Genomic DNA, 21,651 nt, shown 5'->3' with positions numbered 1-21,651 from the left:
TCTGCAGAGAGTCACTCCAGTGTGTGAACCCAATGATCCCAGTGACAAAATCACTTGTCTAAATCCCTGTTTAAACTAAAGAAAGAGAATAAAAGTAGCATATGCAGAGCATTTTCATATCTTACGCAAATGTAAGCGATGTACAACATTGTATTGGAAGAAAACACAGAAACACAAAAGAGTCAAATTTTGTACAATTTAATTGTTTACTTTCATTTTGAATGAAAACAGACATGCTGTAGGTGTCTACATGCTGCATTGGTTGAGAGCTACATACTATCTTTTCAGTTTTTCTCATGACATTTATATAAGATTCAGACCATTTCTAATTGCTAAAGATGGGCTTGCAATCTGCATTTCGTTCTGCTGAGACTCCTCTGATCAGCATCAAAGAACAGCTTCAGTTTAATTTACACCGAGCGTTATATGCCTCATATAACAACATGCTTTCATCAAAGTCCTTGCATGTTCCAAGATCTGAGGAATTGAAAGAGTCTTGTGCAAAAATTCTGATAATTTTTTTTAATGAAACTGACAAACCCAGTATTGGCAATGACCAATATGCTGTCACAAATACATACAGAAGACTCGTCTCTTTCTCTTCAACACACACGCGCACACACACACACACACACACACACACTCAAACAGTACATACACACATCTAAACACGCATGGTTATATCAAAATGATTATTTACATTAAACCCAACCTCTGTTAAGGACTATGGGCGGATGAGCGAGACGATGTGCAAAGCTTTTCCCTGATTCTGACATATTTTTGTCCACATCTTGATAGACAGAGTATTTGCAATTATAGCAGTGATTGCAGTCATTTTGGTAATGTCAGTTATAGTAATAGGGCTAATTTAGTCTCCCAATTCACTGTCTACTCTGATGTGCACAAAAAATAGGCCAGCTGTGACTCACATTAGGCTGGTTTGACACCACTTAGAAGTCATTAGTTATTTCACATATGCTGCAATATTGTTTCAATAAACACTTCCTGTTATGTGTGTTTGTAAGCGATGACTTTTTCTAACCTCAAAATTCAATCTCAGACAATGTAGTCTACAATGCAGCAATTACAAGGCGATTAAAGAATTAGAAATTACAAATAAAGAATGTATTTATGTGGTATAAAAAAGGTAGAAACTTTAAAAAATGCTGACTCAAACATTATTGCATGCAGTTGCTCAACATTAAAAAAACAAAAATTGGGATTTTTCTGGTTCCTCTAAATCAAGTCTGTATAGGCGTGTGGAACATTATGCATATGAGTCATTTATCTCTTATCAGAAAAGATAGGAGCATTACACAGGCACATATTTAAGTTTTGTGATCATTTTGTGATCCCTCTGCTTGGTTGGGATTCATCAGGGCTTTATCCAGGCTTGTGTGTGTGGTCTTGGGGGGGACAACGGGGCCTGAGGCAGCTCTGAAGACCATGGAGGCTAAATGTTTTTGAGCCGGCCTGCATGACCTCACTTTAAGGGAATGTCTGTGTAATTCAAGCATCAGAGCAATTGCACTGCTGGGCTAGATGTGTACAAAATTCACTGTAGACAAATAGCTAAAAACAAGTCTTCACTGCTCCACTTCACAAGGCAGAGAGGCCACAGCCCGCTGAGCTTGGCACGTGGCGCTCACATGTCCTCGCTCGCAGGTACAATCAAGGATGTGCTGATTGCTGGTGGGACTCTTGTTGCTCTACAGGCCGGGGCGCGGCGGGGGGCGGGCGGGTGGCGGGGCTCGTCCTGGGGGAGGTCCCTGCGGAGGAGGAGGTAAGGGGCTGGTCGGGGAGACGGAGGGTGGCGGGGTGGGTGGGAGCGCTGGCGGGGCAGGTATGAGCAATGTGGTCGGAGGAAGAGCCCGGTTGGGAGGTGGGGTGTAAGGGGGAGGGGTGATGGGAGGGGAAGGAGTGGAGTAGGTGGGAGGAGGTGTTGGAGGCAGCAATGGACAGGTGGAGGAGAACGATGGAGATGATGGAGGGCTGTTTGGGATTGGTGGGAGGGTGCCCACCGGAGGTGGACTCCTGCTGGGAGGGTTGTAGATGGGAGACGGGTGGTGGTTGTTGTGTTGGTAGTGAGGAGACGGAGACTTAATGCGAGTGAAGTTCATGCATCTGCCCTGAAATGTGAAAGTACACCAGATTTTAGAGGGCCATGTGATAAACAACATAATGTATGAACAAAGTTGCATTTTCTTTTTCACTTTCAAGCTGTTCTTCTAAAAGGCCTGTTAGTATGGAGCCCGAAACTATCAAAATGTAATAAAAGCTTAAAAATCAACTCCAGACATGTATTAAGACATACAAAAATGCTCTGCTTGGAACAATAATGTGTGATATGATTTTTCCAATCCTTAAAATGTCATCTACTCCTTCTTCTTCATTACAAATTCCAAAATCTCTGAATATGCAAATATATTTCAGTTGAACTGCTGGACACAAGAATTCAAACAACTTTATTTTTCCCTCGGGAACTTCTTTCGTGAAGAGAGTACCAGTGCAAACAACCAAACAAGCAAATCAATCAAAAACTCTTTTGCTTCTCATTATGCCTGTTTTGTCAAACAGATAAGTACCACAGTCTGGAGCTCCAAACTTGCTTTTCTAAGTGTTGTTTTGACAAAACACACAACTTTCCAGCTCTGACAGCTGAATTAGTCTAAGATGTAAAAATGTCCCTTGTTGGTTTCTGTTACAAATCGCATGGACTGATGACTACAGCAGACGGTACTGTGACTCCCACCTGAAGAAGCATTGCCTGTTGTCCGCACACATCTTACATGACTACATTTCAATTCTAACAAACCCTTACATGTGCTGAAACTTTTCAACACAGTTTTAGTAATGCGCAATAATGTGTGTTCGCCCTACTCAGCTGGACAAGTTACCCAGCCACCACTCTCCAAACCCAAGTGACGTTATGTTGAAAGAGATCACATTCCAGAAACAAGCTACACCTCTGGAGCAGCTGCACTGAGGGGATCAGGGAGTGGAAGTGGACTGATAGGGGATGACAGCGCAGCTCTGTGTCTCTCATTTACTAGCAGGGCGAAATTACCTCTGAGGCTAAACCATGCAAAATGACTCATGACGTACGGCAAAGATGGAAAAAGAAACTCAACCTATATTTTTACTCCTTTAGTGCCTGAGGGACACTGAATATAAGCAATCTTGACTCCTATACTGTATAGTTACAACTTACCTCAAAATCAGTCAGTACTGAAGAAAATAAATAGCAAAGTGTTGTAAGATGTCTGATGTTGAGTTTTGAACCTGCAGTGTTGTGCCTTGTTTTTGATTCCTTTACTGTATACTAACTACTAAAAACACAGCTGTGGTTTAGAGGCTCAGAAGTATAAGACATGTTACAGGAACTTGACTCAGGCAGTAGGATAAACTATACCCTTCCTCCCAACACTGCATTCATTTAGGGGAAGTTGTTAATGGCAAATCGTCAAGGATGCTACAGCCAAGCTTTTATTCCAGTGAAGAGCTATAAAGCTCTTCACTGGAATAAACTTCACTTTATAGTGAAGAGGGCTCTCTTATACACCTCTTATTATGGTGTGGTATGTTGGCTTTCCTGGAAAAAAGACACAGAATTTAATCCTCTGAATATAACTTCAGAAAGTAGTTAAGTGTAGTAAAGTGAGCTAGTCCACCTATTTTCCATTAGGCCCCCCATAGTAGCTTCTTCTGATCCTCTCTGTGAGCCCCAGTGGTAGAGGAAATACTAAGATTCTTTACTCAGGTAAAAGTACTTAGACCATCATGTTAAAATACTCCTTTACAAGTAAATGTCCTGCACTTAAAATCTTACTGAAGTAAAAGTGCAGAGTTTATTTTAAAATATCAAAGTAAAACTCATTCTGCTCTGTGATTGTTATATGATTATATATGACATTATTAATCCAGTGGTGTCCAACATGGGGGTCGGGCCACTCCAAAAGGTCACAAGATAAATCTAAGGGCCTGTGGGATGATTAATGGGTATAGAATGATTTTTGTAGTGTTATGTTGACGCCACTGCCGTCAGGGAATACTGTTGTCATGAAGGGGTACTTGCAGCAATGTTTAGGTATCATAGACAGCATTAGCTTTTTCAGGAATTTGTGCTACACTAGCTCTTCTGTGGGATCAGACCAGACGGGCAAAGTCGGTCAGATCTTTCCAACACAACAAATTAAAGACCTGACTTTTGACTTGCTGCCTAATGTATCACACCCCTTGAAAGGTGCCATTGCAACAAGATAATATTATTAACTTCACCTGTCAGTGGTTTTAATGTTGTGACTGATCGGTGTGTATATATACAAATGACCATGCGCAAAGGGTCTCCGTGCATAATGTCACCTTATTCTGCAAATGCAAGGACATTTTAACACATGTCGTTTGCTTGATAATCTGAGGAAATCTGAAGATCATCAAACATGTGAAGGCTCCGGAGACGCTGTGTTTGAGTTGAATTTTAGCTGTAAAAAACTCCAAATGTCCTGATAGCAGATTTAATCCCATTCTGCTGATTGTTTCTTGGATTTGTCCCAGTTTGTTTCTAGACAAATTATTGATTAAAAATGAGGAACTTTGTTTTATCTTCAAAGAGTTTATAACATTGTCTTTGCTAGAGCAACAGTTGTTATATAACATTTTTTGGAGTGTGTGTGATTTTAATGTGTTGCTTGGGACTGATTTTCTTCTAGAGATATTTGACAATATAATAATAATGAATCCTCAAAAAAGGTAAAAGTCTGGATTATTACTGCTTGTTGCAATTTATTGTTTGCAGCTATTTGATTTGTTTACGCTGAGGGAAACTATTTACGAATATGCTGTTTCAGGATGTCTTATTAATATTTGTTAATTTTGTGATCTTAATAACAAACTTTATATAAGTCATATTTTGATCTTGATCCAAGCTATTCCCTCTCTACCTGTGTCCCTGTGGGTTGAAACAGCAACACATGAGATGAGGGCATCCTTAACTCAAAGCCACGTGAGTATTGTTTCATCCTCCCAATTCAGCTTTATATTCTGAGTGTCAACACAGCTGTGTGCCACCCTATACAGCCTTGTGAAAAAGAATAAGACTGTATCCAAAGGCCTATGTTCAACAGCAGACACCACAGCCTGGATTGTCTGTGCATCCACAACTGGCTGACCTAACATAATGCAAATAACACAATAATAATAAAGTAACTTTAACTAGTAATTATGCTAAATACTTTGTTAAAATGTAAAATCTGCAAGACAATGGCGCACATGTGAAAGTTCTGAAGGTCTCTCCAACTTTGCGGGTAATTTCTGCTTTTAGATCAACACAGTTTTCTTTCTTCAAAGAAAGATGAAGCATTACATAAACTCCTGTGGGTGAGAGATTATTATATACAGAATTCCCCCAAGGCTTATTTTTTCAACACTTGCAGATCCCACAGTCTCAGACTACACGTCAGCTGCCAACAGTAGAGGTCAGCGCTCTGTTATCCCCCCACCTGTGCAGCTGGCCTTTGAGGAATTACATTCGCCTTTTGATAATGACTTCACCAGACGTCTTTACATTGCAGTGCACTGTAGTCAGACACTACAGTATTAATCCCAACTCACCACAAGTTTCCCTGTGAGTCTGTCTGTGCACACTTCTTTGTTGATCACAGCTGGTCCATTTTCTCAACAATTTCAGATGTAAAAGAATCTCCTTCTTTGCCAAATGCTAATACAAAGCCAAGGCCTTCCGTCAGGCAGTAAAGTACAGGCTGATTAAAGATGCTCAAATGATGCCTACCTGTGTGGCTTTTGTGTTATTCTTACCTTGTCGCCTGGGTGAGGTCTCATTACAGATACACGGTCGTAGCCTTTTCTTAAAAGTACCCACAATGCATCCAGCTTGCTCTGTGGAAGCAGAGAATAAATCAAACATTGAAACCATTTCTCTTAATGTGATCTTAAATAGAGCTGTTACCATTGACAAAAACAATTAAATTTCTGATATTAACTTATTTTGTGTGTGTTTGGGTTGGGGGCTGGGGGTTCTCCTTGGCATTCAAAAGCCACAGGAAATCTCTGTGTCCCCTCAAGCCATCCATCTGCAATGAAATGACCAGTATTATCCAGTTCCTGTAGCCATTTCAAAGTGACAAACTTGAATGGTCTAATTGTGAACTGATTCTTCATAGTTTTAAACACAGCAAATACTTTGAGGATAAGGGCAGAAATGCAGCTGTTTTTCCTCACAAAACTGCTGGCTGTGCAGCCCTGTTCCCTGGAGGTCAGTCCAACAGGAGTCTGGTTTCTATTAGTAATCCCCCACTGACTGGGAAGGCTTCAATACGACTCCTTTAACCCCATGCTGGCCCTGGAGGATGGGGCTGTGTGCCAGTAGTCACCTAAGTATTATTACCTTAACACATCTCATGCTACTTTCACTATGACATTTTAATAACGTTATTACTTACACACGTTTCGCCAGATTAACATGGAGTAATTTGTAACAGATGTTGTAGTTTATGCAGTACACATGCTAACAGTTGAAAAAAAGCTTTTCCCAGCAGAGCTATTAAACAAACATGAAAGATTTTAAAATTTAAATGTAAGTTGAGCTATATGCATATACAAATATCTCAAAAATCTGCTATCATCTCTTATTTTTAATGATGGACAGTTGAAATTCATTACCCCTATATATTTGCCATTTTTATAAGTTTTCAACAAAGAGACTGGAAAAAGCATCTGCAGACTAAAAACATTCTCCAGACGGTTTCCTCTTGGCTCCTTGTTTTGGTACCTTGATGGGTGAGTACCACTTGCGTGGCCCTGGGGGTTTGTGCATGCCATTGTTGAGAACCCGCGTGGGGGGCGGCACATACTCCTGCTCAGGCATCTTCACTTTGGCATTTTTGGCCTTTTCCAGCTTTGCTCCTTCTTCAGTAGAGCCTTTCTCACCCCAGCGAACCTAATTACAGAGAGTCAGAGCTTTATCAGTGTGCCAGGCACTACCTTTAAATGTTTGACATCATGAGAAAATTTTTAAAAAAGATAGTCAGGATTGTAGAAATGAACAGATGAGATGTTTCAGTGCAATTAAAGTGAGTGCATTACTATGGCCAGTGCTTCATGGTAGTAAGTATTGTGTCACTGGCATTGGGTGTCTGCCATGTGTGATTGTTTTGAATGGGTATGTTCAATTTTGTGCCCACACAGCAAACAAGTTTCCCTTTCCCATTCTTGTTCATTTTTTTACTAGATCTTACCTCCATCCTTTTGATTCCCCCAACTCCTCTTCCTCCATAGTAGGAGGCATCTACAGTTGGCCATTTCTTCTTAGGGGTTTCTAAATCCTCATCATCCTGTGGGAGAGTGACAGGGGGCAGGTTTGATTGTGTCAACTTTTTAAATGAGCCATTTGACTGGCTAAATAGCTACTTCAAAAGTGCAGTGAAAAGGTTAGATTCACCTTTTCTCATAGAGCTGACGGATAATTTGCACAATTACATTTACAAAGATCCTTCAGATGCTTCTGTCTGCCCTCCCCACTTTAACCCCAGCCCTCATTTTTGTCGCATCTGTGCAGGTCAGAGGAAATTACAAAGCCCACTGGCCAATCTTGTGATGTTTCAGCTCTTTAATGCAGCCTGTCTGACTAATAATCTATAAGGACGTCAAGCAGAGGAAGCTACAACGATCACTGAAATTTGTTTTTGAGGCCAAGGCTGTCATTGGATTCCTGGGCTATTTTGGGAATAAATTCCCCTCTTAAAATGTAATTTCCATTTTAAATGGTGTTAATAAATGCATCCTGTTCTGTGCCACAGTGGTGCGTTCACTTGCTGTTATCGCAAATGTTTTAGGGCAGGAAAAATGTATTTTAATAACACAAATTTGCTGATGAAATAAATGTGAAATAATGTTATTAGTCAGTTTTACTTGACATCATAACTGAGAGCTCCAGACAGCACCAGAGGAAATTGTCTAGAAAACATGAATTGAAATCACACATGTCCTCTTTAAAACAGGGGAGGGACAAAATAAACAGTAAAAGTCAGGATTTCATTGTTATTCTAAGAGGGCGTCAACTCACAGCACATTTGACGAATTACTAAACAAGTTAAATCAGAGTTTTATGCCAGGGAGTGAGTGAATGATGCTGTGTGGTCATTGAGTGTCAGAGCAGACTGAAAAATAACTCAACCTAAACACTAACAGCAGCCTGAATCTTCAATAATGAGCTTTTTTGAGTCATAAGAAACAGTCAAGACAGTTCCTACCGAACTCTCCTCCACAGTTGGCGGTGGGGGTTCATGGATGATCTGAGGGAAAGAGAAAAACAGTTTGCATGAGAGGAAGAAGGTTGGATGGCGTTGTTATATATCAGGAAATGACAAAAGTCACAAACACATGTATCAAAATGGATTTTTATATAACCTGCATGTCACAGCAATGTGTTCTGTGTGCAACAAGATGGTTACAAAACAACACATGGCTTAGGAATTGTGTTTTTTCCTCTAAGTCTCTACTACTTAACAAGAGCAATGCACTGACCTAGATATCTGCTATCCAGATTTTTTGGCCTGAGGTTGTTGATTAGGAGAAGGGAAAAGTAACAGGCACATAAATACTTTATCTTTTCTTGTTACGTTCTGCATGGAGCAATGTTATTAATAAAATGTTATTGTATTTATGATTCTTGTTTTTGCAATTTATTAGTTTTTTCTCTCCATCCTCAGAGTGTGTTGCACTGCATGATTGCACATAGACAGAATGTATTTTTAAGCATGCACAGTTTAGTCTATATCTGGCACTGGCTCCTTGTAGTCCCCTTTTGCCTTTGCTGTCATTGTCACCATGTATGTCTGCACAAGAGCTATTAATATGGATTTTTTTTACCAGTGTAATAAAGACAGTTTCTTCTACATTAAATGCACTTGGCAAATTAAGTGATTCTGATTCTTGTTTGTGATTTTTTCCTCTATGCCTCTCCAAATCCTGGAACACAAAATGATTCCCCATAGCAACCTCGCATCGCTTTCCTAAACAGAGCCGCACGGTTCTCAACTGCAACTAAATGGACAAGAACAGAAAAAGTAAAGGGAGGGACAGCCATGTTGTAAAAGCAGACATCTTTGTCTGGCAGTTTGAAACTTTCCTGTTTCCACCTCTGGAGTGGATGTTGAAGAGACACTAGTCTCTTCGTTTGAAAAGAGAAATACAGATTTTGATGAGAGAGTTTGCTAAAATATTGTGATGCTGGCAGTCTGTCTAAATAATGGCACAGGCATGTTTTTACATGCACAGTTCATCTTTTTACTGTACCCAGAGCAGATGAATGTCATAAAAATACTTTTCGTAAAACTTTTATTCCTGGTGAGTTATATTTTCTTCTACCAATCTCATGGTAACAACAATATCAATCCAAAACATTCAGGCTATGTGGGATTTTGTTTCCATACCACCACATTCAGTCCCATTACTGCTGAAAGACTAGACTAACTAACTAATAGACTTACCACCATAGGTCTTCTGGTGAATAAACTGTGAGTATTGAGAGGTGAGACTTGGGGGTCACCTGCTGTGACCTTTGGAAACGCAAATTATTTCAACAGCAGCATAATTACTTAAACACGCGTTTACCCAGTGGCCTTGGCCTCTTCTGGATGTGGACTACGTTCAGCTGCAGGGATCCAAAAGGGTCATACGCCCTTATTGACTCATAGACCCTAACCTTTTCACCATGGCACTGGTGTTTAGGTTAATGAGATGCCTTAGGGGGCGTTAGCCAGACAGGACAGACCTGGAAAACACATTTCTCTCTGCCTTATTGTCCGCAAAGCAATATCACCACATTCAAAAAGTGTTTGAAATCATCTGAAATTTGAAAGGAAAAGACCAATATCTATCTGTAAAGCAGCATGTGTGCATGCATGTTAATGTTGCATCAGTGCTTTAGAGGACTCACCACAGTGCAACAGAGAGGCCAGAACCACCAGAGGAGAGCCAAAACCAGGAGCAGCATCAGGATGAGCAGAGCTATGGCCAGTATGGTCCCATCAGACTGTAACAAAGACACGTCAACACAGACTGTCTGACTATGCAGAACACCAAATAGATGTAAACCAGTTCTCTAGGCTTAATGTTTGTACAGGAAAGAAGCTCTTTTTGTTTTATCTTGCTCTTCTGTGGAATCGATACTTAAAAGGTCATGACTCTGCTGATGATGAAAACATTAATTAGTTTGTATCCATCATTTAGACATCTACTTAAGCTTGCATTGCACCATTTGGATTGGTTTTATTAGTTTGTTGTGTGTTGCAAGTGCTAGTCTGTTTTTTTTACTGTTGGGATGCACCATGACTAAAAAATACAGTTTACAAGTTAAATGCCGGTACGTTATATTGTACTCACGCAGCCCACAGTGGTAATGGTGACTGAACTCGAGATGAAACTGAGACCTTCATTCATACTGACATAAAGGTTCGCTGCCCTGGAAAAGAAAAAGAAAAATGCGGCTCAGCTGTCATTCATGTGCTGCCATAGGAAAAGAAAGCGGATGGGGAGTCATAAGAAACCTCACATTGATTTAAATAAATTATAGGACCTACATTCCCTCATCTTGAAGCACTGGCGCAGGGCAGAGAAGATATGTATCTTCCACAATCAAAGGCTTCACCACTATGGAAGAAAGGAGAGGGAAAAGGGTCAGGAGAAACAGTGAAAGCATCAGCCAAATATTCCAGTCTTGTCTTGTGGTAACAGTCAGTAGTATCTACTGACATATGAGCTCCCAAACCAGAAAGTTTCACCGTTTTGGATACCAGTGAATCATGACCTGAATCACCTCTCAAATTATGTCATTGTTTAAAACTGATTGAAATGAGTTTATTCACTGATTAATGCCACATGACTTCTTTTTAATCCGATAACTGTTGGACAGTAAGAAAGGGGAAACCATGTACATGTTTACAGAAGTTATATGATGTCACATCTTAAACTGTAACTCTATTAACAAACTGTCTGAGAGAGGTGCTTTTGTTGTCTGAAGATATCTCTATCAGAAATACCGCTACAAACCATTTCACCACAGCTTTTGTCTTTTTTTTCTTTTTTTTTCAGACAAATCTAGGTCTTCTCTGTGTCCAGCTGGCTTTTAGGAAAGCAGCTCGAACGAGCATCGTCGCCCAAGCCTGTCTGTTTATGCTGGCAGGGGGAGAACATACCCCAGAACTGAGGAAATCAACACAAGAACAGCATGGGTCGTGGCTGCTCTTCTCTAGAAACATTCAGGACAGCAGGGAAGAGGGATCGACGCTCAGTGTCAACACAAACTGGACCTCTTTGCAGTGATAATCCCACTCAGAGTTCATCTCTGCACCCACCTTGCACTCTGAATGCTTTTCCAATATTAAAGCAAAACCAAAAGGACTGAGAGTCTTCTAAAGGACAAGTCCAGTGAAGAGCTGATAGGACCTGATTCGGTGCAGTCTGCAGGGAGAAACAGCTAGCTTAGCTCTGTCCAAAGGTAACAAAATCTGCCTACCAGCACCTCTAAAGCTCACTAATGGCTCGTGTTATATCTTGTTTGTTTTATCCGTACAAAAGCTTAAAAGTGTAAAAGCAATAAATTGTGGTTTTACATGTTACGTGGTGGACTATTTCTTGGGTGTTAACCGGGACATCCTGGAGGCAACAAGTCAACAAGGGAAGCCTCCAGAAAGTGAACCACAAATTGCTGTTTCTATACTTCTATACTCAGGTTAAACAAATGAGAAATAAAATGTGAATTAGTGAGCTTTAGAGGTTCTTTGGATAGAGTCAAGCTAGCTGCAATGCAATGCTATGTTCATTTCCCATAATGTTGAACTACTCCTTTAAGACCTTGTCTCCCATTATTCACACAGTTCAGTGTTGTCCACAGCACCATAGTTGCAACATCTGTCACCAAAGCAATGGATAGCTCAGGACAGAACCTGCCAAATCCCAGTGCGCCTGACTGTATTTGCTGCTACTTTTTCCTGGAGACACATAGAGTCAAACATCAATTCATCTGCTCAACACATGTAGTTACATGCTGATGCTTTCCTTTTTAATATTTCACCATATTTGCAAAGTATGCAGAAGGTTGAGCGGAGGAGTCATCATGGAGGGCGAGTAAAAAGTAATGGTTTTCCTTATAGACCATCATGTATTTAACTCCAGGTTAAATGAGGCAAGCTAATCCATGGCCTAATTGATTTTATTTAAGTTTACCCCTGATGTGAAGTAAACAAGTACGAGGATTGTGTGTAAACAAAGTAGAGAAGTGAATGAATCTGGAGGAGGAGTATTTGAGTATAATGGGACTGACATTAGGAGCTAATTTTACTCAAATTGTTTCCAGGATAGAAACAACATGATTCTGAGAAACTGTTAACATACTGAAAACCCTTTTTTTTTAACTTTCTGACAATAATTTGATTTTAAGAGCATTGGCTTGGCTGAATGTTGATGGCATCATCAAAGTATCCATCATTAAAGTGAAGAAAACACTCTTCTTCTCTGATAGCTTGTAATTATTCTATGTGTGTTATCATGCATATTACTACATACAGTATATACATGAGTGAGGATTTTTAAAATGAGGAAAGTAATAAAGAAGGTTAACCATCATGCAACATGTTGGTAAACATCAAAATAGAGACTCAAAGCAGGAAAGAGTGCCAGAAATTGCCTCCATGGAGCCATGCTGCTAACATGATGAAAAAGAAACACACCTTTTCGCTACTTCTGCCTTTTTTTGTTCATGCCCAAATGCTTGTGAATATCTTGCTATGTAATTAGAGCAGCACCTCATGCTGCTGCTGTGGCATCCATGGTGGGAAGTGGTTTAAGCAACTATTACAGTAAGCCACAAGTAAACGTTGTGGGGAAAATGGTTGTATCCTGCGTCATGTGCGGCACTGTTTCTCCACTTGTCTCTAGTCTCATCTCTTGTCTCTGGCTCCTTTCCAGGCTGTAAAATTGCACAATGTGTTCTTTAAAACAAAAAGCCAGGATACCAGTAACCCCAGCATGGCGGCTTGTTTGATCACAGAGAGTTCCAGCTGTGCGGCTGACTTAGTGTTTGAGCTTTGGGTTTATTACAGCTGTTTTGATTGTAAATGAAGTGAGTGATCAGCTTTGTGTACTTGGTTAAAACACTCATGCACCCAGAAACTGTAAATGCAGTGATTCAAAGACAGCAATGTTTCACAACAGTGATGTTCAGTGATGTTTAACTCACTCTTAGTAAGGGTATCATTAATGCGAAAGCTGCACAGGACCTTATCGACATTGCGGGCGTGGAGGAATCCATTTCCTCTCACCACCACCTGGAAAGTCTCTGGATGAGGCAAAGAGAAACACAAATGTTACCTCAAAAACTGATAAGAGCCTTATAATCAATTTTTATTTTGTGGTTCAAGGTAACACATATGTGATGTTCAGTTAAGCATCATCAACAAATATTGTGCCCTGTCACAGTAGACACTACCTTGAAATGCTGTCAGTGAGAGATTTTGTTGTCTCAGAGTTTGAATTGTCGACATGGGATTTTATTACTGAAGCTCCTCTGGAGCCAATAGGACAACCATAATCATCTCTAACCAGTAAAGATTCTGTGTGTTGATATTAATTACACTGGCCCTGAAGTGATGAGAATGGAACAGAGGTAAATCTTCCTCGTCTTACCTCCTGCACAGATACTGGAGGGCTCTGCTGCCAGGATCTCGATACAGGACTTCTTCAGGATCTGAGGAAATAAGGAGAAAAGCATCATGGTTTCAGTCTTTTAAAGGGAATAATTTGGTACTGTTCTCCTTATTCTCACAGTGTCAGTGTTTGTCTCTTATGGTAAACTTTTCTTTTCTCATCTCATGGCTAGTTTCACCCACAGCCATGACTTTCAATGTGCTGATTAATTAAGCTTTTGCCACTTGAAGCTGCTATTTGCTCTCAAGATGTGTAAGCGCTGCTCTCCAGGCACATACACTGTAACTGTGAAGACAAAGAAGATTCATGATGCACCGCCCTGCTCACTTGAGGACAGGCAGCTGCCTGACCTTTAACTCTGCTCAACAAACCTTGTATCCCAGTGACAACAGCTCCATCAAGACAAACTGTTCTCGATACAGAAATATAAGTCAGCACCACTAGGGTGGATCTTAAGAGATACATCAAACACTTCGGTCATGTTTGGCCAGACATCAGCAATGCTGATCAAAAGCAAGAAAAGTCACAGTCGCAGCAGGTTTTCCTGGAAATCTGTCACTGGCCAGCGTCCATGGATGGAATAGCTTATAGTGATTTAAACCTGTTTTGCTTCCTGTGTGCTATTTGATCAGATTAAAGAAGAAGAAACTGTGATGAGAGATTACATGAATTCCATTTATGCAAAATGATTTCCTGTTGACCTCTTTGAATTGTGCATCATTGAGTCATTATCAAGACAGTAACTTGTTAGAGAAGGCAATTTATCATCCACATTAACAGAGGAATCATCTCTTCCTTTCTTTGCAAAGCTAAAAATTGAAAATGGGCAACATGTTTCACAATCCCATTCTGATAAAAAAAAAAAAAGCTGGAAATTGCTATTACTATATGGATGTTATGTTACTAACAGTGGCTTTTAATACAGATGCTAACTTTAGCTCTTGTAGATGAAACAACAAACATGTCTCGTCATATAACGAGATGCATATATAGAGCTGTAGCTATTTAAAACAAATCTGTAGCCAATAAATACTGTATGTACAGTAGCTGTTGTGATTTTGATATAGTGTCCAGTAACATCCCTGAACCCAAAAATGTCCTGTCAGCATAGGAATGGTGTTTTGAAACTCAACTGTGAACTGTTAAGTGTATCTTAAAAATAAATCTGTGTCCACTGAATAAAAAAAAACAAAATAAAGCAAAAAAGCGGGATTTGTTTTCCACTGTAGTGCTGACTGAACATGTGTATGGGCGGACCTGAAATGCTTACCGAGTCAATGACCCCTTGCAAAGCCTCAAATCCATCATTCACAGGGAAAACGTGGTCCTTACTATCAGCGATCTTTGCCAGCTAAAAAAAGGAAAAGAGTTAAATAACAAGTGAGCACAATGATGAGTTACACTTGCACAATCATCACATCCAAATCATCTTCCTGTTGTCCACATGTTGGCTGAAACTTCTCTCAAGTTTGTCTGACCAAACACAGCTTGTGACATATCTAAACTGAGATGGTGAGTTCATAGGATGACAATTTACTAAATTATCTAATTTCAAAAGAAATGAGGTCATTTTTCATAATACACAATCATGCAAGCAGGCTTCTTGACTCACATTGCACTCATTATGCTCCAAACACTTGGATAATGCTGTTTAAATTGTTTAGAGAAATGTTACGTATATTTTAAATCCTTGCTGGAACGAACTAGATAACATGTATTTGTGTTGTCTGGGAGAAGAGTTGGCAGCCTGAGGGTTTACTAGCTGTGTATATGGTGGTTATATAAATAGTTTTGATTGATATACGAAAGACTAGATAGTAGCAGACATTTTAAATCAGGATGAACTGTGCCTTTTATTAGGTGTAAAGTATGATATAACAACTTAAAAAACATAGTTTCAGTGTTTCCAACATAAATGTTTGATTAGCAAAGCTTTTAATTTATGCTCTTACTATCCATTTCCATCCCTGAAGCTTAGAGGTCATGAGACATTAAGGTACAGGCTAAAACTTAGTGAAAAACACACCTGTGTCTCATTGAAGTCCTTCACCCCCACGCAGTAAACAGAGGCACCCAGACTTCGGGAACGGTTGGCCTGTCAGGTATGCACACATTCACAGCAAAAACAGGAAGACGCTCAGCACCTGGGTCCAATTATACCTCTGCATTTAACACCATCATCCAAAACATTCTCAGAAAGGTCCTGTGTTTTTCTGGCCACTAACCAGGTTTTACAAGAAGTTGGGCAACACCATGTTCCTGTTGAATAATATTGTTCAGTCATCATACAATAATAAAAATGTCAGGCCAGTGCCTAAATGCCAAACAGAATACACAAGCCATATTTCTCATTTCCCAGTAGTGGATTCTGGTCTTGATACTGAATGACAACCTAAGACCTCCCACAGTTGCCAAGAGGCAGCATTTCAAGCTACTGAGGACGTCCACATGTGTCTGAAGACACTCACAGCTGATTACTATAAACAGCCTCACATACCTTCACCTGCTCTGCCTTGATGGTCTGAAGAAGAAATAAATCAGTACATCCCAGTGCAGATGTGCAGAGAACGAGTGGGCTATGATGTATAAATTGTTCTGACCCCCCCCCTGTTTTCCCTACTAAAGGAATAGGATCAAAGCGGTGATGTATAGGCTAGCAGTGTTTGATGTGGTCCATCTCGTGCACAGTCACACGTTTCACCTGGTTATAATATGTGTGACCTATTTAACCTTTCTTTATCTCTCTCACCTCTCTCTCAGCGTAGAAGAAAAGGTCCTCGTGCAGCTCTCCATCTGTCAGAGCTATGATAACACTGGCGGTGCGATAACCTGCAGACAGAAAGCATCTGGTCACTCCTGCTGCGCTTTCATTCACTTAACTGTTTATCCATTGCAAATAACCTTGCAGCATTAATAAGATTCCTGCCATTTTTTGGTGATGCAAAATGTAATCATTTTTCTGATAGATGACAGTCTAATTTATTGTAATCTAAATTGTCACTGAAGAATGCACCAGACCTCCCTTTCAGACATAAACACACTCATCCTGAGCTGTCACAAAAGTAATTCAGGTCAAGGGGCAAATCCAAACTGTCACATAACACAGTGGTTTTCAAACTTTTTCGCCTTGTGACCCTTTAAAACAATACAAAATCGGCTCACAACCCCTCATCCAAGGTTACATATTTCCTTGAGCTGAATGTGTTCTACCATGTCAGGTTGTTTAGTTTGAATCATTTATAAAGGCCTGAAGCAATAAAACTGTCCAGCTTTGTTTAAAATAGAGCAAACACAGAGAATAATATATCAAATAATAAAATATCACTTTCATACATCAGAGTAAAGTTATAGTTCTTTTTTCAGATTGGACACCCCCCAAAATCTATCGTACATTCAACCTGGGGTTGTATTTACACAGTGTCTTGCCATTAAGAGTTCTCCTAAATGGCACTTAAGGTTCCTAAACACAAAGCAGCTGAGATCAACTTTTAATGAGGCAGTGAGAGAACTAAACTAAACTAAAATGTAATTTAATTCAAGATAGGTTAAGTTAATTTATGTAGGTAAGGTAGATAGATAGATAGATAGATAGATAGATAGATAGATAGATAGATAGATAGATAGATAGATAGATAGATAGATAGATAGTAATACACACCTTCAGTGTTTCCATAGTATATCTGCTCACTGGCCTGTGAAAAAAGACAAGATGGATTGAAAGATTGGACTATCTGGTAGCGTGCAGTGAATAAAGCAACTTCTCTCTGCTCTAACACAACAGCTATTTAGTTCTCTGGACTGTGTGCTGTTTGTTCTGGATGCAGAGTACAGATAGAGACGATGCCAGCTCGGATTTGGATGTGCAGCTCACCCTCAGGATGCCTTCATGCATGAAGGTGTCTCCCCCTGGAAGAACCCTCTGGAGCTCCTCCAGACCTTTGCGGATACGCTCTCTGAGCAGACAAACAGGAGATGAGTTAACCTGCATTGGTGATAATCTTATCTACTTGAAAATATCTATTTTGCCAGATTTATTTGTGAACATATACTTTGGACTCATAACAGACACTGCAAGGCACGGTAATAGTAATAGTTTCCATAAATCCAGCATTTGCAGAAAATACCAGCAATGTGTAACAGATGAATGAATTGAAACAGTGTTGGTGTATGTTGGCATGAGAGACTGTCACGCAGATCGACAGGAAATTAATCCTTTGTACAATAAGATACAAGGGAAGCAGTGAAACAGTGAAAAGGTTTTGCGGCTGTTGAGACACTCTGCTAAGGAAAAATTAGACACATTTGCAGCCCACAATGTGTCAAAAGCCACATGATAAAATAGCTGCCCAGACTGAAGACACTGTAGACAGGTCACAGCAAGGGAAAGTATCTGTCTGGAATCTCTTCTCGGTCACAAAAATTCAGAGGGATCATAACTGTGTGTGATCTCTGTCCAAATCTGGTATTACATTCATTCCTTTCAGATGGATGATAGAAAAGCAAAGGATTAAAAGCACTTTAGAAAGGGATCTGCACCCACCTGTCTTCTGTCAGGCTCATTAAAATCCTTCCCTCAGTGGAGAACACAATGAAGGACATCCGCAATTGTGGACTGAAGTAAAGGACAATTAAAAATCAGTAAACATTTACTGTTACATGTTTTCCCAAAGGAGCTTCATGACTTTGGTTTTTTTTTTACCTTATGAATTTATGAGCTAGATGCTCAACAAAGTGGTAGATTTCGGTCCAGTGATTCTGCACACTCCCAGATCTACAAAAAAAGAGCCAAATTAATGTAAGAAGGTATTTTTCTTTCACTGAAGTGCATCTGAAGGATATTTTCTGCACGCTACTGGTTGTTAATTGAGTGCTTTCAAAATTAAAAACAGGCTGCTTCTAAGAGGGAAGATACTGAGTAAATGCTTTGGGCAGCACAGCTGATTTACTCTGAGGAGTAGCAATGATGTCATTACATTACTGTTAACATCGTTATAATACACCACAGTTATACCAGTGTTATTGGAGTCAGATAAATGAACCCTCATTACATGCAACCAGCCCTGTGATCACAACTAGGTCAATGTGGATGTTAATCTTCTTACACTTTACTCCCTCACAGCTAATGAACCCAAATCTGAGCTGTTGGTTTTCACATTTTTTCCAGATGTTTTTGTTGGATTGTAAAGCAACTGCCAAAAAGTCCTCCGTATCCTGCTCTTTCGTTGCTAGGAAATAAAGATAAAGTGATTTTAGATTAAGAAGGAGGGAAGCTTATCAGTGTGGTCATCCATCTAATCAAATGATCTAATTATTTGCAGATATCAAAATACAGTGCAATTCAGCAGTTTTTGGTTAATGAAGAGATGTTTTTGAACTGGCATGTTTTCATTTTGTATCACTGTTGATATGTATCAAATAATCTCTCATTGGAACTGTGCTTTTATAACCCCCACACCCCTTGCAACATTTTTAAAACACCTATTTTTTTCCATTGTTACCATGACAAAAGTCCCAGCACAAATAGCCCAGCCAGCAGGCTGAAAAACTAGAACATCTGGAGCTAATGGAGAAAGGGCAGCACAGACACAGAGAAGAGAGAAGAGAGTAGAGAGATCAGGCAGATTCTGCGAGAGGACAGTGGGGGCAGGTGGAGGACATCGCTGCTAAAAGGCAGGGTGAGCTAAGTTCCTGCCGGGAAAAAAGACAGTGAAAGAAAAGTAAAAGGAACAGCTAATGCAGTGAATTGATGCCTGACAATAAATGCTGTCAGGTCACACATGTAACATAAATCCGTGCCATTAGAACATGGATCACTCTGGCAATTACTCCCTATTACACACAGTTGCCTGATTTCCCCTCAGAGAAGCAGCAGTGTGCCGAGAGTTGGCACTGACATGTATTGTAGAACAACTGGAAAATCCATCACCATCTCTGGAGGGAAAGACTCTAAACAGTGGAGCTACAGAGCTACAGAGGGAGATGGCAGACTACAATCCTCCAGTCTCATCCTCCAGACAAGGAAAACGATGAGTTGGATAAGGAGGATGATGAATGTGTTGTTGACCTAGTTGGCATACATGGCTTGTGAGAAAAAAAAATGCAAAAAGTTTGAAGTTAGTTCTGCAAAACACAAATGTCGTAATGTAATTGCACTGTAACCGTCCAAAGGAAACAGCCTGGTTATGTTTAAAGGAACTGTGTGTATATTCACCAACAGTCTGAAGTTATTTCCCTTCAAGTCCCAGCTGAGAAAACTAATTTTTGAAAGCCTTAAACTGTTTTCACTTGAATGTCTTTGCTGATGAGGTCACTCACTTGGTTAGATAAAATTGTAGTGCAGTTTTACTTACAAATGCAACATGTATGCTCTCCAGATTACTGCAGGAACTAAAAATTTGACAAACCATATCATGCCCCACCAAAATGTTACTCATTTGCTTAATTAACAGTTTCATTTGATTACTTTGATCAGGTGCCCGTGTGGCATGACTGTAAGGAAAAACACAGAGGGCACTAAAACCAGGTTAGATAAACATGGAAGCTGCAAGTGACTTTATATCTCCTGTGTCCTATTTGAGATACACAGACTATGTTAAAACTCCAAGAGGAGGAGGAGATATGCACTTACGGACTTACTGGCAAGCAGTTCTGGATAAAAGCTTGTTAGTTCTTAGTCTGTGCAGCCTGCAGCTGAATGGTGAAGAAGAGAACTAACACACCACTAATCATTACCATGCGTAGACATAAACCATGCTGAAATGGAGGCCTATGAGGGCATTGCATCATCAGTCCATCTATCGATTTTCCCGCATGACATCACACTAGGGGGCATAATGATAACAAAGACGTTGCTGACGTCATGACAACATTTGTCAAATTGTGATTTTCACTGAGAGAACGAAAGCACAACATATAATAGTGCTATATATGTTAATGCACTTCATGCACAAATCTGCTTCAAGTTCAGTCACTGGAGATCAATGCAATGCAGGATGAACAAAACAACAACAAAACCTGATCTATTAATGAATGATTCTTGAATTAATATGAATGGCTTTCACCATCCTATTCATGCATCCCCCCCATAAGTATGTCAGGTTATGTGTGCAGGTAGAGTAAATGACCAACTCACTTGTCTAAGACAAAGTATAGATCAAAGCCTCCATAGCATGAGGATGACCCTCCCTCCCTTTTGTCCTGGTTCAGTCCAGCATTACCAGCAGTGAGAACAACCAGTGCAGCACCAAACACTACTGGAAACCAGGAGCTTCTACTCCAGCACGAAGGCATTATTCCATCTGAGGAAAATCTCATACAGGTAAGATGATGAATAAAACCACCTTCAATAAAGAAAAGTTGGCAAAAAAATAGGTGTAAAGATAATCCTCCTTGCAGATTCTTCTTTCAATCCTCCACAGGCGTCTTCAGCATCGAAAAGAGCAATAATCCAAAGGAGAGGAGTGAGAGTAACTCATAGAAGTTGGAAGTGGAGAGGACAGAGAGAAAAGGCATGAGTGTTGGGGGTCTGACTGTTGTTGGGACATCACTGGATCCAACACATCATGCACAAAGAGGTGAAGAGCTCCACAACCTCCCACTCTAGCTGCGTTTTGTTTATCACAAGGCCATGCAGCAGAGGGATCCTCACACACTGGATGTCTAACCCTCAAAACCTTTGCAAAAGTCTCTCTCTCTCCCTCAAGGTGATGAAGACAATACAATGCAATCACCAGGATCTCTGGACTTGTGCTGCCACCTAGTGGTGATAAGTGACTGTGGACAGTTTTTAATCCACCAAACCAGATTATGGATATGAACTCAGTGACCCTCAATATTGTGAATCCTTGTGCAACAACACTACAATAAATGCTACTCATGTGAAGCTTATTGTGCTCAGTTTTTTAGAGAGAGTGTGTCGTTGGACTGCAA

The 21,651-nt window shown here is 40.1% G+C and overlaps 1 protein-coding gene across 2 annotated transcripts; it reads right to left on the bottom strand.

Annotated features, from left to right (window-relative positions):
- Positions 1-1,709: 1,709 nt before the first annotated feature.
- Positions 1,710-21,126, bottom strand: LOC121904713 (anthrax toxin receptor 1-like). Of its 2 annotated transcripts, XM_042422585.1 has the most exons (18): positions 20,855-21,126; positions 18,422-18,493; positions 18,263-18,334; positions 17,594-17,675; positions 17,381-17,414; positions 16,472-16,551; positions 15,749-15,817; positions 14,993-15,073; positions 13,702-13,762; positions 13,256-13,354; positions 10,599-10,668; positions 10,402-10,480; positions 9,956-10,051; positions 8,268-8,309; positions 7,254-7,349; positions 6,788-6,955; positions 5,815-5,895; positions 1,710-2,129 (listed from the first exon to the last, which is right to left on the bottom strand). In XM_042422585.1, exons 1-18 carry the CDS (start codon positions 21,034-21,036, stop codon positions 1,710-1,712), a joined length of 1,884 nt encoding a protein of 627 aa, XP_042278519.1. In that variant the 5' UTR covers positions 21,037-21,126. The 2 variants fall into 2 exon arrangements, 1 of the variants encoding a protein (XP_042278519.1); XR_006098284.1 differs by lacking the exons at positions 1,710-2,129; positions 5,815-5,895; positions 6,788-6,955 and adding an exon at positions 9,631-9,790 and having other exon boundaries at positions 7,322-7,349.
- Between the last annotated feature and the right edge of the window lie 525 nt (positions 21,127-21,651).

This window comes from Thunnus maccoyii, chromosome 9 (genome assembly GCF_910596095.1).
Source record: "Thunnus maccoyii chromosome 9, fThuMac1.1, whole genome shotgun sequence".
NCBI lineage: Eukaryota > Metazoa > Chordata > Actinopteri > Scombriformes > Scombridae > Thunnus > Thunnus maccoyii.
Note: the sequence above shows the minus strand (reverse complement) of the source record. Positions and strands in the feature narration are given on the sequence as shown.